Source organism: Sarcophilus harrisii, chromosome 2 (assembly GCF_902635505.1).
Source record: "Sarcophilus harrisii chromosome 2, mSarHar1.11, whole genome shotgun sequence".
Taxonomy (NCBI): Eukaryota; Metazoa; Chordata; class Mammalia; order Dasyuromorphia; family Dasyuridae; genus Sarcophilus; species Sarcophilus harrisii.
Window position 1 is genome coordinate 282,847,174 of NC_045427.1, and position 14,002 is coordinate 282,861,175.

Sequence of the window (14,002 nt, forward strand, 5' to 3'; positions counted from 1 at the left end):
TGTAGTGTGAATGCCTAGTATTTATTCCTAGTTTCTGCTAGACTTCTTTCCCAGTTTTCCCAGAAGTTTTTGTCAAATAGTGAGTTCTTGTCCCAATAACAGGGATCTTTGGATTTATCAAACACTAGGCTACTGTGTTCTTTGTTTCCTGTGACAATCACAGGGAGGTCTTTTTCTTAGTCATTGCTGGCAAGATTCTTGCCAGAGACTCCTTAATAGGCTAATTGTTCACCTGAAAGATGGTTATCTACCTGAGAAGTAGTGTGGCTTCAGAAAGAACCATAGGACAGTTGATATGGTATTTGCTGACCAACAACTCCAGGAGAAATGCCAGAAGCAGAACAGAGGTCTATACACAACATCCATCAATCTAACCAAGGCCTTTGATATTCTTAGTTGTGAAGGCTTATGGAAGATCTTGGCAAAATTTGGTTGCCCAGAGAAGTTCATCAATATTATATGTCAGTTCCATGATGGCATGCATACATGGGTTCTGAATAACGGATGATGCTCTTGTGTTTTCCCAATCACTAGTGGAAGCAGGCCTGTGTGCTTGTTCCCATGCTTTTAACATAATGTTTTAGCTGTGTTGCCAAAGGTAATTAGACTGCTTACCAAACTGGAGGTCTACCGGAGGTTGTGCTGACCTCATTGTTTCCTTGTGAAATCTGGATAGTATACCAGCTCCAATTCTGCTTTGTTCAGAGCATAGCACCTTCTTTGATATGGGCCCACCACATGGGGCAGTTCTTTGCCAGTGTCTTCAATGTCTCACATTTGATACCAGAGTTCTTCAGAGAAATCTTGGAGTTATTCTTGCATTGCTTCTTTTGACGTCTTTGAAATTGCTTCTCTTATGTGAACTTCCTGTAAAACAGTCTATTCAGCAAACGTGGTAAATAACAACATTGCTAGATATCTTCAATGAGGATGGAAGCAACATTGAGGTCAGCTACTGTACTGATGATAAATGACTTACTTGGAAAGGCTACATGTCACGACTAAAGTGGAAGGACACTTGGTGCACCACACCATCCATATGTTGAACCATCAGTTAATAAGTGGAGAAGCTTTGTAGGAGAATTTGAATACTTGGCAGGATGGCTAGAGAAAGTACCTTATTAGTGTCCAGTTCCTTCCATTGCCAGGTAATCTTCAGAATCTTCCTCTGACAATTCGGAGGAATTGTTGTGCATATTTAGTTTCCTGACATAGCACTGGCATATTGTTCTGGTTTCACAGGCAGACAATAATGAAGTCAGCAGAATGACTCTGAAGACTTTCAGTTTGGTAGGCATGCTAGCTCAGGTTCTGGATAATAGAAAATGCTCTTGAATCATCAATCACCAGTGGAATGGAATAGGGCTACATGTTTGCTCCCATACTTTTTAGATGTTTTCCTCAATGTTGTCAGAAGCCTTCAGTGAGGATGACATCAGTATCAAGGTCAGCTACCATACAGAAGGTAAACTATTTAACTTGAAAAGGCTGTAAGCCAAGACTAAAATGGAGTTTCGTACATGAATCAAGTTGGTACATATTTATACAAGTATCATGCTACACAAGAAAAAAAGAGATGCAAAACAAAATGCAAGCTAACAACAAAAAGGGTGAAAATGCTATGTTGTGAACCACACTCAGTTTCCACAGTCCTCTCTTTGGGTGTAGATGACTTTCTTCTTTACTGAACAATTGGAACTGGTCTGAATCATGTAAGAGGGCCACGTCCATCAGAATTGATTATCATATAATTTTGTTGCCATTTATAATGATCTCCTGGTTCTGCTCATTTCACTTAGCATCAGTTAATGTAAATATCTCCAGGCCTCTCTGAAATCATCCTGCTGATTGTTTCTTATAGAACAATAGCATTCCATAACATTCATATGCCATAACTTATTCAGTCATTCCCCAATTGATTGGCATCCACTTAGTTTCCAGGTTCTAGCTACTACAAAAAGGGCTGCCACAAACATTTTTGCGCTTGTGGGTCCCTTTTCCTCCTTTAAGATCTTTTTGGGATATTAGCCCAGGTGAAACATTGCTGGATCAAAGGGTATCTTGTGTTAATTTTGTCTAAATAATTAACATTAAGAAAACACAGGTTTTCCACTATCCAGCAGCACACCATCTATATATGAAACTATTGGTTATAGCAAATGGAGAAATTTTGAATTCACCAACCTTCACAGTATACTTTTCCAGATATGTACACATAGATGATGGAGTTGACACATGCATTACCAGAGCTCACTCAGTGTTTGGGAGACTCTGAAAGAAAATGTGGTAGAGAAGAGGTATTAGGCAATAGCTTACTTAACTTAGAAGTAAAAGGATGATTCTTTACTTATTTTAAAAAATAATTTATGTAATACTGGAATTATTTGTTCTTTAAATATTTGATACAATTCATATGTAAATTCATTTGTTTTTTTTCCTTTAGAGAGCTCATTTATGGCTTGTTCAATAATTTTTTAAAATAGAGTTATTGAAGTCTGTTTCTTGTTCTGTTAATCTGGGCTATTTATATTTTTGTAAATAATCATCCATTTCATTTAGATTGTCACTTTTATTGGCATATGACTGGAATTGCTTTTATTCCTCTTTATTGGTTGTGAATCAATTCACTTAATTTCTAAATGAATGGCATTTGGAAACATTTATTCTGTTTATTAGAGAATTAGAAGAGTGTTATCTTTGAAGGCTTTTTATTATTAGCTCACATTTGTATAGTATTACAAAACACCTCACAAAATCCTAGGAAGTAGGGAGTACATGTATTATTATCAGTATTATAGATGAAGAAACTGAGGCTCAAAGAGTTACTCAGATGTAACTCAGAAGTTACTTGCTTGAGGTCACATAACTAGTTTCTTTTGTTGGAACTGGGACGTGAAGCTTGCTAGGACCTTTGCCTCTGGTCCCATTACTCTTTTCACAAAACTAGCTGATTATACTCAATGAAGTTTCAAAATTCTTTCCTACAGGTGAGTGTTGCCTCTGACCCTGGTCGCCGAGTTCAGCACCATATGTTAAGCCCATTTCCCAGTCCTTTCCAGAGCCCTCTTCGAAGTCCCATGCGCAGTCCATTTCGGAGCCCTTTCAAGAACTTTGGCCACCCAGGAGGAAGGACTATTGACTTTGATTGTGAAGATGATGAAATGAATCTGAATTGTTTCATTCTCATGTTTGATCTCCTCCTGAAGCAGGTACTAGAAACAAAAGTTTTCCTTTAGTTTATTTATTTTTTATTCATTTTGTCATCATAAAGTCATAGACTTGTAGAGTTTAAAGAAGTCTTGGAGATTATATAGGCTAACCTTTAATTCTTAAATTCTTTCTATAGTATCCCTGACAAGTATTTATTGTTTTGCTTGAACTGTTCACATACTGTGCCTATTTAAACACTTTATTTGGCCAAGATCTCAAATACCTCAGAAAAAAAATTTATTGGATTATATTGTTAGAAATTCTTCCATTATTGAACTGAAATTTGTCACACTGTTCCTCATTGCTTGTTTCTGAGGCCAAGCAAAACAAATCAAATCTTTCTTCTGCATGTCATTTACTAAGGCCTGATCTCACACTCTGAATTGTTTTCAAGAGGGGACTTCCAAAAGTATTTGAAGCAATAGCAGCATCATTGAAATAAATTATGAGCTTCTCTGGGCCTCTCCTTTCAGTAAAAGGAGGGTATTGGAAAATGAGCCTTCCAAACTAGTGACTTATTAGGATGATGCTTCTTTAAATGCTTGTGCTCTGCTCTGTGTAATATTTCTGAACTTTAAGGTTTGGTGATTTCATCATCCATGCGGGTAGATTCTCTCCCTTCACTCCTTTACCCCCAATTACCCTGTATTAGTACTAGTTATTTATGAATTTCTATGAATAAAGATAGTTTTCACTATGCTAACCTTCCGGTAAAAAGCCTCACACCCTGAACTTGGCTGTTCTTCAGATGACCCAGTTTGTTACTGATTCTACATGCATATCTTTCTAGCTGGGTAGGAACTATTAGGGCTTATATTCCAGTAGAATAGTTTCCAAGAGCTCAGGGTCACTTCAGTGACGGAGTGGGATTTGTTTGTTTATTAAAAAATTCTTTGTCATTACTCTTAGTCACGCATTGTTTTGGTATTATATTACTATAAATCCTCAAATCCAGTAGTCATGGAAAAGAACACATATTAATCTATCATAGATAGTTATATGTTTGATCTTTGAATAAGGATTAAACAATATCAAGGGGTGAAGGCTATTTTAGGGGAGGAGTGTACAAAAATCATTAAACAAAAAAAAATCACAAAATTCCTTCCTTTCCTCTTGTATTCTGCAGATGGAGTTACAAGATGATGGAATCACCATGGGCTTAGAAAACAGTCTGTCTAAGGACATCATTTCCATTATAAATAATGTCTTCCAAGCCCCCTGGGGTGGTTCTCATACTTGCCAGAAGGATGAAAGAGCTATTGAGTGCCACTTGTGTCAGTCAAGCATCCTTTGCTATCAGCTGGGGTGTGACCTCCTAGAACGACTGGCTCCTAAAGAAGAAAGCCGGCTAGTGGTAAGCAACCAAGGAAAGGCAATGGCTCTAAAGGTCTTAGTATTATAATTATACCTTTCTTATAGGTATTATACCTTTCTTCTTTTCCCAACAAAAGTGCTGTCATCAATATTTTCATGTATGTAGGACTTTCTTTTGTCATTGACCTTAGAATATATACAGATTTAGACAGTTTAGTTTAGTTACTTTTTTGAATAGTTCCAAATTGTTTTCAGAATGGTCATACAAATTCATAGCTCTATTAACAATATGATTATTATCCATAGCTCTCTGATACTGACTTTTCTTATATTGTAAGAACTTTGTCAATTTTCTGGACATGATATGTTTTTGTTTTATTTTATTAGTAAACACTTGAAACAATCTTTCATATGATTGTTTAATTCATAGCATTCTATTCTGTTGAGAATTGTTCATATCCTTTGACCAGTTATCTAGTAGAGAATAACTTCTTGTCCTGTATTTCTATTAGTTGTTTCTATATCTTTAAATCGGATCCTTATCAGAGATGTTTGATACAATTTCTGCTCTGTTGACTGCTTCCCTTCTAATGTTAGTTGAATTAATTTTGTTAATGAAGAGGTTTTTCATTGTCATAATCAAAATGATCTTTTTTATTTTTAATCTCTTCCTATCTACTTACTTTTTCACAATGCATTTAGTACCTCTCTCCTCGAATTTGTTCTAAGTGTCACATTGCATCTTTCCCTCACTCCCCTCATTGGAGAAGCTTCTTGAAAGCTAGGACCAGTGTCTTTTCCATATTATCCACAGTGTCTCAAAAAGTCTTTGTACAGTGGGGCAGCTAGATGGCGCAGTGGATAGAGCACCAGCCCTGAAATCTGGAGGACCTGAGTTCAAACTGCCCTCAGACACTTAACATGTCCTAGCTGTGTGATCCTGGGCAAATCACTTAACCCCAATTGCCTCAGCCAAAAAAAAAAGAAAAGTCTTTGTATACAATAGCTTCTCATTAAACTTTGAGTTAGATTGAATTCTTGGTTCTAGGCCTTTGCATAGATAGTACTCCTTTTGCTCTGTAATGCTCGCTCACATCACCATCCTTTCTTAATACCCTTCAACTTCTTCAAGGCTCAGCTCAGTAAAAATATTTTTTAAAAAGTATATTTTTCATACTTTCTTTCTAACACTCCCTTTATGATTAACCTTCTTCCAGTCTATTCTTTTTCTTATATTTCCCTCTCTTCTTTTTTGTTCTCATCTATTTCCCTTTAGATGTTATTTTTTTAATGTCAGAATCTGTATGTATGGATAGGCAGGTATGTGTATATCTATTCAACTATTCTTTATTTTGATAAGTGACTTCATACAATGCTTACTCCTCTACCTTTTCCTCCATATTTGCATACTCATTTTCTTGGGCATCTCATTTATATTTATAATCAAGCTGCCCTGTCTCTGGCTCTCTTCCAGTCCAACCTTCTCTGCCATCTTACAAGAAACAATTTCTTTGAATAAGGTGGCAGCCATACCCACCAACTGCCTATCAATTGCCACTCATAGGGCAGGCAGGTGGTCCAGTTTAGTTGAAGCAGACGGTCTGTGTGTGGCAAGTTGCACTATCACCACCAAGTTGTTCACCTTTCTTCTTAGGCCTTGATTGAGACAATAACCTGAATCTAAGATTTTTTGGAATTAGCAATGCCGGCAGCATATCTCCTACAGGGAAGCAGCTGTGGCGAAGCCACTCTTCTTCAATTATTCTTGCTATATTATTGAAATCCTAGAAAATAAAATTCTTATCACCAAAGTCCTTGAGAAATTCAGCAATAGAAACTAACATGACCTTAATAAATGGAAATAATGTTAAAGAAGAGGCTATTGCTATCTTCTTTGTTGCTGCACTCAAAGGACCATAGGACCTTTCTATTTGATTTGCACTTTGAATCTCACATCTATTGAATCTTCCACATATTCTCTCACTAGGATTTGAGCTCCTTATCTTTTTGTATCATCAGTGTTTAGCATAATGTATCACACATAGTAAATACTTAATAAATGCTTCATTCATTCCTTCAATCAATAAAATAATAAATTATTCCTCTTTCCTCACTTCTTCCTTACTGTATTCTTTTTCTGTGTTTATTTCTTCTTTAAAAACTAGTGTAATGATTTATGATCTGGGAGGAGCCAAGATAGCAGAGTGGTAAGAGCAATGCAGCTATGATTCTCTCTTCAAAATTTTAATAGATAGAGAAAATGTACCAGACTAAATCCTAATGGGGAAATTCAGAAAATATTTTAATGAATAGTCCCAGCTTGGCATAAGGTGATACACAAGTATGATTACAGGCTCAGGAACTAAAGTGGGCCAGGAGCCATATGAAACACTCTGTGCCCAGGGCAAGAGGAAGTTTTAGACATATTAGAGTTCCACCAGACTGATACTGAGGCACTGTGATGAGGATTGCTTTGTTATATACTACCCAGCTCTGAATCACAGACCCAGTATATACAGTGAAGTGGCATTTTAAGGTATGAAGTCCCTGAACAGTGCAGTGAGAAAGGAGGCAGTTCAACTCATCAATAAGCAATAAAACAATCGAATATAGTAGTAGCACCTGGAGCTTACAGTTCTGCCATTCTAAACCAAAAGAACTTTCTAGTTGACACTTAAGGATTCTAGTTAAATCCAGGGACTTTCCTAGACACAAACTCAGGTCAGAAAATTGCAAAGCTCAAATGAAGGGAGTACGAAATATACTTTGCTCTGAGTCAGAACACTGGGAGTACTGAAAACTTACAGGTCTTTAGCCTATTATTCGAGATGCTAGAATATTACAACGTTATAATATTACAATATTACAATTATTGTAATATTACAGTATTACAACAATACACATGAAAGCAGCCATAGGACAAGCTCAGACTTTGTCTACAGAAGTGTGGCAGAGCCTAGTCAGTCAGATAGTAGACTGAAAGAATGAACAAACAAAAAAATATTAGGCTGTTATGGTGGGTAGGACCTCTCAAAACACAACACAGAAGAAGAGCAAAACTTCCAAGCAATACTCCAGAGAAAAACATAGCTTGAACACAAACTCAACTAAAATTCTTGGAATAGATGAAGCAACAGTTTAAAAAAAAGCTAAAATCTTTACAGGATAAGAGGGTTTGAGGAAAAGAATTTGAAAACAAATGAAAAGCATAGAAGAAAAGTTGGAAGGAGAATTTAATTAGGGAATTAATTTAGCAAATTGTGCTTGGCACAGGAGATACCAAAACTTGCTCAAGCAACAGCCTCCCTGAAAACTTGAAGGATCAACTAGAGAAGCCAGTGACTCCATGAGGCAACAAGATATATTAAAGTCAAAAGGCTGAGAAATAGAAGAAAATCTAAAGTAACTTTAAGCAAAACATCTGATCTGAAAAACAGATTGAGAAAAAATTTAAGAATCACTAACCATCTGAATACCATAACAAAAAAAAAAGAATATGGACATTCTACTTCAAGAAATCTTAAAAGAAAACTGTTTAGATCTGTCAGAATTAAAGGACAAAGTGGAAATAAAAATAATATAATAATTGCTTTTTGAATGAAATGCCAAGATGAAAATTTCTAGGAATGTCAAAATCCAAATCCAGTTTCCAAGTTATAAAAAATATTGCAAGCAACCAGAAAAAAATCATTCAAGAATCTAGGAATCAAAATCACAAATGAATTAGCAGCCATTATTAGAAGAAAATAACAGCTTACAGTATCATGTAAAAGGTATAGGATATCTTACCAAAAGAACCTTACTTAGTACAACTAAGTATCATGTGTCAGGGGAAAATAGATTTTTAATGAAATAAATTCCAAGCATCCTTGTTCAAAAAACTTGAGCTATGTAGAAATTTTGAAGTTAAAAACCATAAAACAATAAACATGAATGAGCAACAATAAAGGACTAAAAAGAGGATAATTTGCTTACATTCTAATATGGGGAAGTGACACATATGTGAAATTTGTCTCCTCAGAACGCAGTTATCATTAGGGTTCATAGAGGTAGTGCAATTAGACAAGACCTGGTAGTGGTTCTTTTATGTCTTGATGCTCTAAAGAAAAGAGTAGGAAAAAAAGAAAAAAAAAACAATTAGGGGAAATTATTTCACATAATCAGTGTGCCTGATTGTACAAATAGCCTACTGTACAAACAGGAAGGGTAGTTGGGAGACAACAGTTGACACTCTTCATTGACACTGACTTCATTCTTATCTGAACTGGTCAAAAAAAGAAAGTTTTCAGAGATACATTTCAAATAGGAGAAAAAGGGGAGAAGGGAGAAGAGAAAATATGATGGAGGGTAGATTGAGAAAAGGATTAGCCTTAAGCAAAACAAACTAATAGTGCATAAAAATGTTTTATCTTCTTTGAGATGGCAAAGAATGGAAATCTAAAGGGAATACTCATGGACTAAGGAATGGATGAGCAAGTAATGGTATATGCATGTGATGCAATACTATTATGCTGTTCTCTTATTAGAGAAATATCTATTATTCTAGGGGACTAATGATGAAACATGCTAGCCAACTCCTGAGGTGAAGGACCTGGAACGAAGAATGGGACAAATAATTTTTTTGGATGTGTAGATTTTTTTTTTGATTGATTATACCTATTTGGAATAGGCTTTGTTTTTTCTTTTATTCTCAATTGAGAGGAAAGATGGAATGGAAAAATGAGAAAATCAGTGTCTTACTGACAAAAATGAAAATATTTTAAAAAATCTAACAAGAAAGAGCCACAACTAGGTTCTTTGTTTTTCTTTAACTCCTGTGACCCTTGATAACATTTGGATTCTCAAGGGACACTTGTCTGTTCTCTCTAGTTCTCTTAGTATGCAGATACTTCTTCATCAGTTAGACCCTTCCAGTTGCTGAGATGTACATGCTATTGTAGGTTTGACTTGATTCCTATGTATTTCAAATTTTCTTTTTTGTAGTTTTTGAGAAATAAATTTTGTTGATATATTTTGTTTTATTGCCAAAACTTGTCTTCCCAAAATTGTTCACTACTGTGCCTGGTATAAAGTAGGAGATTAATAAATATTTGTTGAATGATTGATAAATGTGAAAATATGAAAAAAAATCAGTAATAATGATGGATTCATTGAAAACATCTGAAAATACATGAAATGTACCACACTTGTGGGTCTCCCATCTTTGAAAAGTATCTTTTTGTCTGAAAAGTGTGAGTGTCTTTTCATCTTTTCTATGTAATTTTGCCATGCTTGTTTTTTTTAAATTTGCATTATTTATTTTGTGGTTTTATAAATTTACATTTTAGTAGTCATTTTGTGTTTTGTTTTTTCACCCTGCTTACTTCACTCTACATCAGTTTATGCAATCTTTCTGTGCTGCTTCATATTTTCTATATTATTTCTTACAGCACAATAATATTCCTTTACATTCATGTATTAATGTTAGGGGTCATGGCCCCAACTCCCAAGTGGAACAGACCTTATGTGACCGGCACTGCCTGTCCACCTGAAATGGCAAAGACTGTAAGTGATGAGGGGCCAGAGCCAGAGTGGTGGGAGACTCCGTTTATTACAAAGACTGCAGGTGCTTTTATCATCTTGGTGCTTGTTTCTAGTTACTACTTCATACATAATCACATCCTAGCCTATAGTAGGTACATGATTCTCTACAGGAAGCTACATGTAGATATGATGTGTGCATTCCTTTCCTAATAAGATACTCAAGGTACTCCCCTTGAAGGTCCAGCACGCCTCTCTTGGGAACTTCCATGTTGCTCCTAGGGTGGGACCCCTTTCCTCCCAGCGCCATCTTGTTCATCCTTACAAGGCTACCCTCAGATTATCTGATCCGTGCCCTGTGTGATATCCAAGGCTGGCCAGGGGGTTGGCAGGCCCTTTTACATCTGAACATTTATTTTCAATCAGTTGGCATCTACCCATTTTGTATTACTTTTTTTGCTATCATGAAAAGTGTTGCTATAAATGTTTTGATGTATATAGGGCTTTTCTTCTTATCAGTGACCTATTCGAGACATAAGTCTAGTAAATGAATCTCTGAATCCAAGGATATATATATATTTTAGCTGTTTATTTGAAAAATGCTTTCCAAAATGGTTGTACTGATTTACAACTCCACCAACAATTCACTAGGATATATAATTCCTAGAACGCCAATATTTAACTATTTCCATCTTTAATTATTTTTGCCACTTAGCAAGTTAAGAGGGAAATATCAGTTTTTTATTTGTATTTCTCTTATTAATGATTTGGTACATTTTCATATGGTTGTTAATAGTTTGTAGTTCTTTTGAGAACTGTTCATTTCCTTTGACTGCTAGGTACTGGGGCATGCCTTTTGGTTTTATAGATACATATGCATACACATACCTGTTAATTATTTATATATTTTAGTTACTAAAGCCTTATTAGAGAAATTTGATACAATTCCTCCCTCTCCCCCATTTAACTGCTTCCTTTCCAATTGTAGGTGCATTAATTTTTTGGTAAGAACTTTTCCAGTTTCATATAATTAAATATCCATTTTATTTTTTGTAATTCCTTCTATACTTTCTTTGGGTAACAACACATCTCCTGACCAAAATCTGCTTCTCTTATAATTTTTTTATGGTATTATCTTTTATAACAATGTTATGTATTCATTTAGGTTATTATAAACTATAACAAAGTGTTGATCTGAGTCTAATTTCTCCTAGACTCTCCAGTTTTCCCAACAATTTTTATCTAATAGGAAGTTCTTTTCTTAATAATTAGTATTTTTAGGTTTATTGATCATGGGTTATTGAATTGTTTTTTAAAATTCTACTTATCTAGCTTTCTTTCTGCTACTTTTCTGATTTTTTTAAACCAATACCAAATGGTTTTAATGATTGTTGTTTTATAGGATAGTTTGAAATCCAAAAGTGCTATTTCCCTTTTTTCCATATTTTGATATTCTAAATGTTTTGTTTTTCCAAATTAATTTTTGTATTATTTTATCAAGGCCTGTAAGATATCCCTTGATAATTTGATTGGAATTGCTATAAGAATCCAAATTAAATTTGTCATTTTTTTATTATAGTGACACAGTCCAGTCACGACCATTCGACAGTTTTTAAAGTTATCTTTTATTTGTTTAAGGAACACTCTGTAATTGAATCTATATAAATATTTTGTGTGATTTTGTAGGTCAATCTCAAAATGTTTTATGCATTTTGTAATTATTTAGAATGAAATTTCTTTTTCTATTATTGCCTCTTGGGTTTTTATTATTATTACATAGAAATGCTATTGATTTTTGAAGGGTATATTTTGTAGCTTGTAACTTTACTGAAGCCATTAATTATTTCAGTAATTATCTTTTCTAATTCCCTAAGATTTTCTGAATAAACTATCATATCTTTTTTCTCTTTCTTAATCTTTATACTTTTAAATTATTTTTCTTGTTTCATTGATAGCATTTTCAGAATTATGTCAAGTATTAGTAGGAAGGGTGGCATCCTTGCTTTACTATGTATATATGGAAATTTCAGTCATATCTTTAGTACATTTGCATCTTGTTTTTATTGAAACATTTAAAATAATATTTTATTTTTTCCCAATTACATGAAAAGATCATTTTAAATACTCATTTAAAAGTTTTTGAGTTCCAGATTTTCTGTGTCTCTCCCTTTACCTCTCCATTCCCTAAGATGGTAAGCAATTTGTTGTATTTCACGTATGTGCAATCATGTAAAACATACTTACATATTAGTTATGTAAAAAAAGAAACATACCAAAAGAAAAAAAAACATGAAAAAAATTTTGTAGGTTTCAATCCACATTCAGACTCCATTAATTCTTTCTCTGGATGTAGACAGCATTTTTTATCATGAGTCACTTAGAATTATCTTGGATCATTATCTTGCTGAGAATAGCCAAGTCATTCATAGTTGATCATCATACAACATTGCTGTTACTGTGTACAAGTTCTTCTGCCTCTCTTCATGTCACTTTTATATCAGTTCATGGAAGCCTTTTTAAATTTTTCTTAAATCAGTCTACTCATCATTTCTTCTAGCAGTCATATTCCATTACTCATTTTCACAACTTGTTCAGCCATTCTTCAATTGACGGACATCCCTTCAATTTCCAGTTCTTTGTCACCATAGAAAGAGCTGCTCTGACTATCTTTGTACAAACAAATCCTTCTACTCCCATCTCCCTTTAAAAAATCTCATTGGGATAGAAACCTAAGAGTGAGAAGGCTGGGTCAAAGTGTATGTACAGTTTGTCGTTCCACATTGTTCTCCAGAATGGTTAGTTAGATAAGTTCACAACTCTATCAATAATTCATTAGTGTCCTATTTTGCCACATCCCTTCCAACATTTATAACTTTCCTTTTCTATCATATTAACCAATTTGATAGTTTTCTCTCTCCCTTCCTTAGCACCCCTTCCCCAAGACAGCAAGTAATCTGAGAGGTGGAGGTGGTATCCTGGAGTTGTTTTAATTTGTATTAGATCCAAACCCTCAAAACTATCATCAACTCCATTTCTGGTTACCATATTTCAAGAGTTAATATAAGAAGATCATAATAGATGTGTTAGAACTAGTTGACAAAATGAATAAAAAGAATACGCTTTTGAAATAAAGACTAAAGTGACCCAGCAATGCCACAACCAAAATCCAGAGCTTCCGAGTCAAAGAAAAAGTCTTCAGAAATAAAGAGTTCAAGGACGAAGGAACCCAGTCAGAATCATACAAGATTTAGTAGCAACACTTATGAAGAAAAGAATCTTGCAATACAATATTCCCAAAAGGTAAAAGATAAAGACCAAGAATTATAATTTACCATGTAAAATTAAGTATTACTCTACAGGGAAAAAACAGGCCTTTAATATAATTAAAATCAAGTATGTCTAGTGAAAAGAGCAAACCTGGAGTAAAACTTAGAAATACACTGCCAAAGTCGTGAACTGATCCAGTCATTTTGGAGAGCAATTTTTTTTATTATTATAATAACTTTTTATTGACAGAACCCATGCCAGGGTAATTTTTTTTACAACATTATCCCTTGCACTCACTTCTGTTCTGATTTTTCCCTCCCTCCCTCTACCCCTTTTCCTAGATGGCAAGCAGTCCTATATATGTTGAATACGTCGCAGTATATCCTAAATACAATATATGTGTGCAGAACCAAACAGTTTTCTTATTGCACAGGGAGAATTGGATTCAGAAGGTAAAAATAACCCGGGAAGAAAAACAAAAATGCAAACAGTTTACATTCATCTCCCAGTGTTCTTTCTTTGGGTGTAGCTGCTTCTGTCCATCATTGATCAATTGAAACTGAATTAGGTCTCTTTGTCAAAGAAATCCACTTCCATCAGAATACATCTTCATACAGTATCGTTGTTGACATATATAATGATCTCTTGGTTCTGCTCATTTCACTTAGCATAAGTTCATGTAGGTCTCTCC

At 34.6% G+C, this 14,002-nt stretch overlaps 1 protein-coding gene across 11 annotated transcripts in view; it reads left to right on the top strand.

Moving 5' to 3' along the window:
* UNC79 (unc-79 homolog, NALCN channel complex subunit) overlaps window positions 1–14,002 on the top strand; it is a 300,682-nt gene that overhangs the window by 125,859 nt on the left and 160,821 nt on the right. For all 11 annotated transcript variants that reach the window (XM_031952318.1, XM_031952320.1, XM_031952321.1 and 8 more), the window contains 2 exons: window positions 2,988–3,209; window positions 4,337–4,564. In XM_031952318.1, coding sequence (XP_031808178.1) covers window positions 2,988–3,209; window positions 4,337–4,564 — 450 coding nt within the window. The remainder of the gene's footprint in view (window positions 1–2,987; window positions 3,210–4,336; window positions 4,565–14,002) is intronic.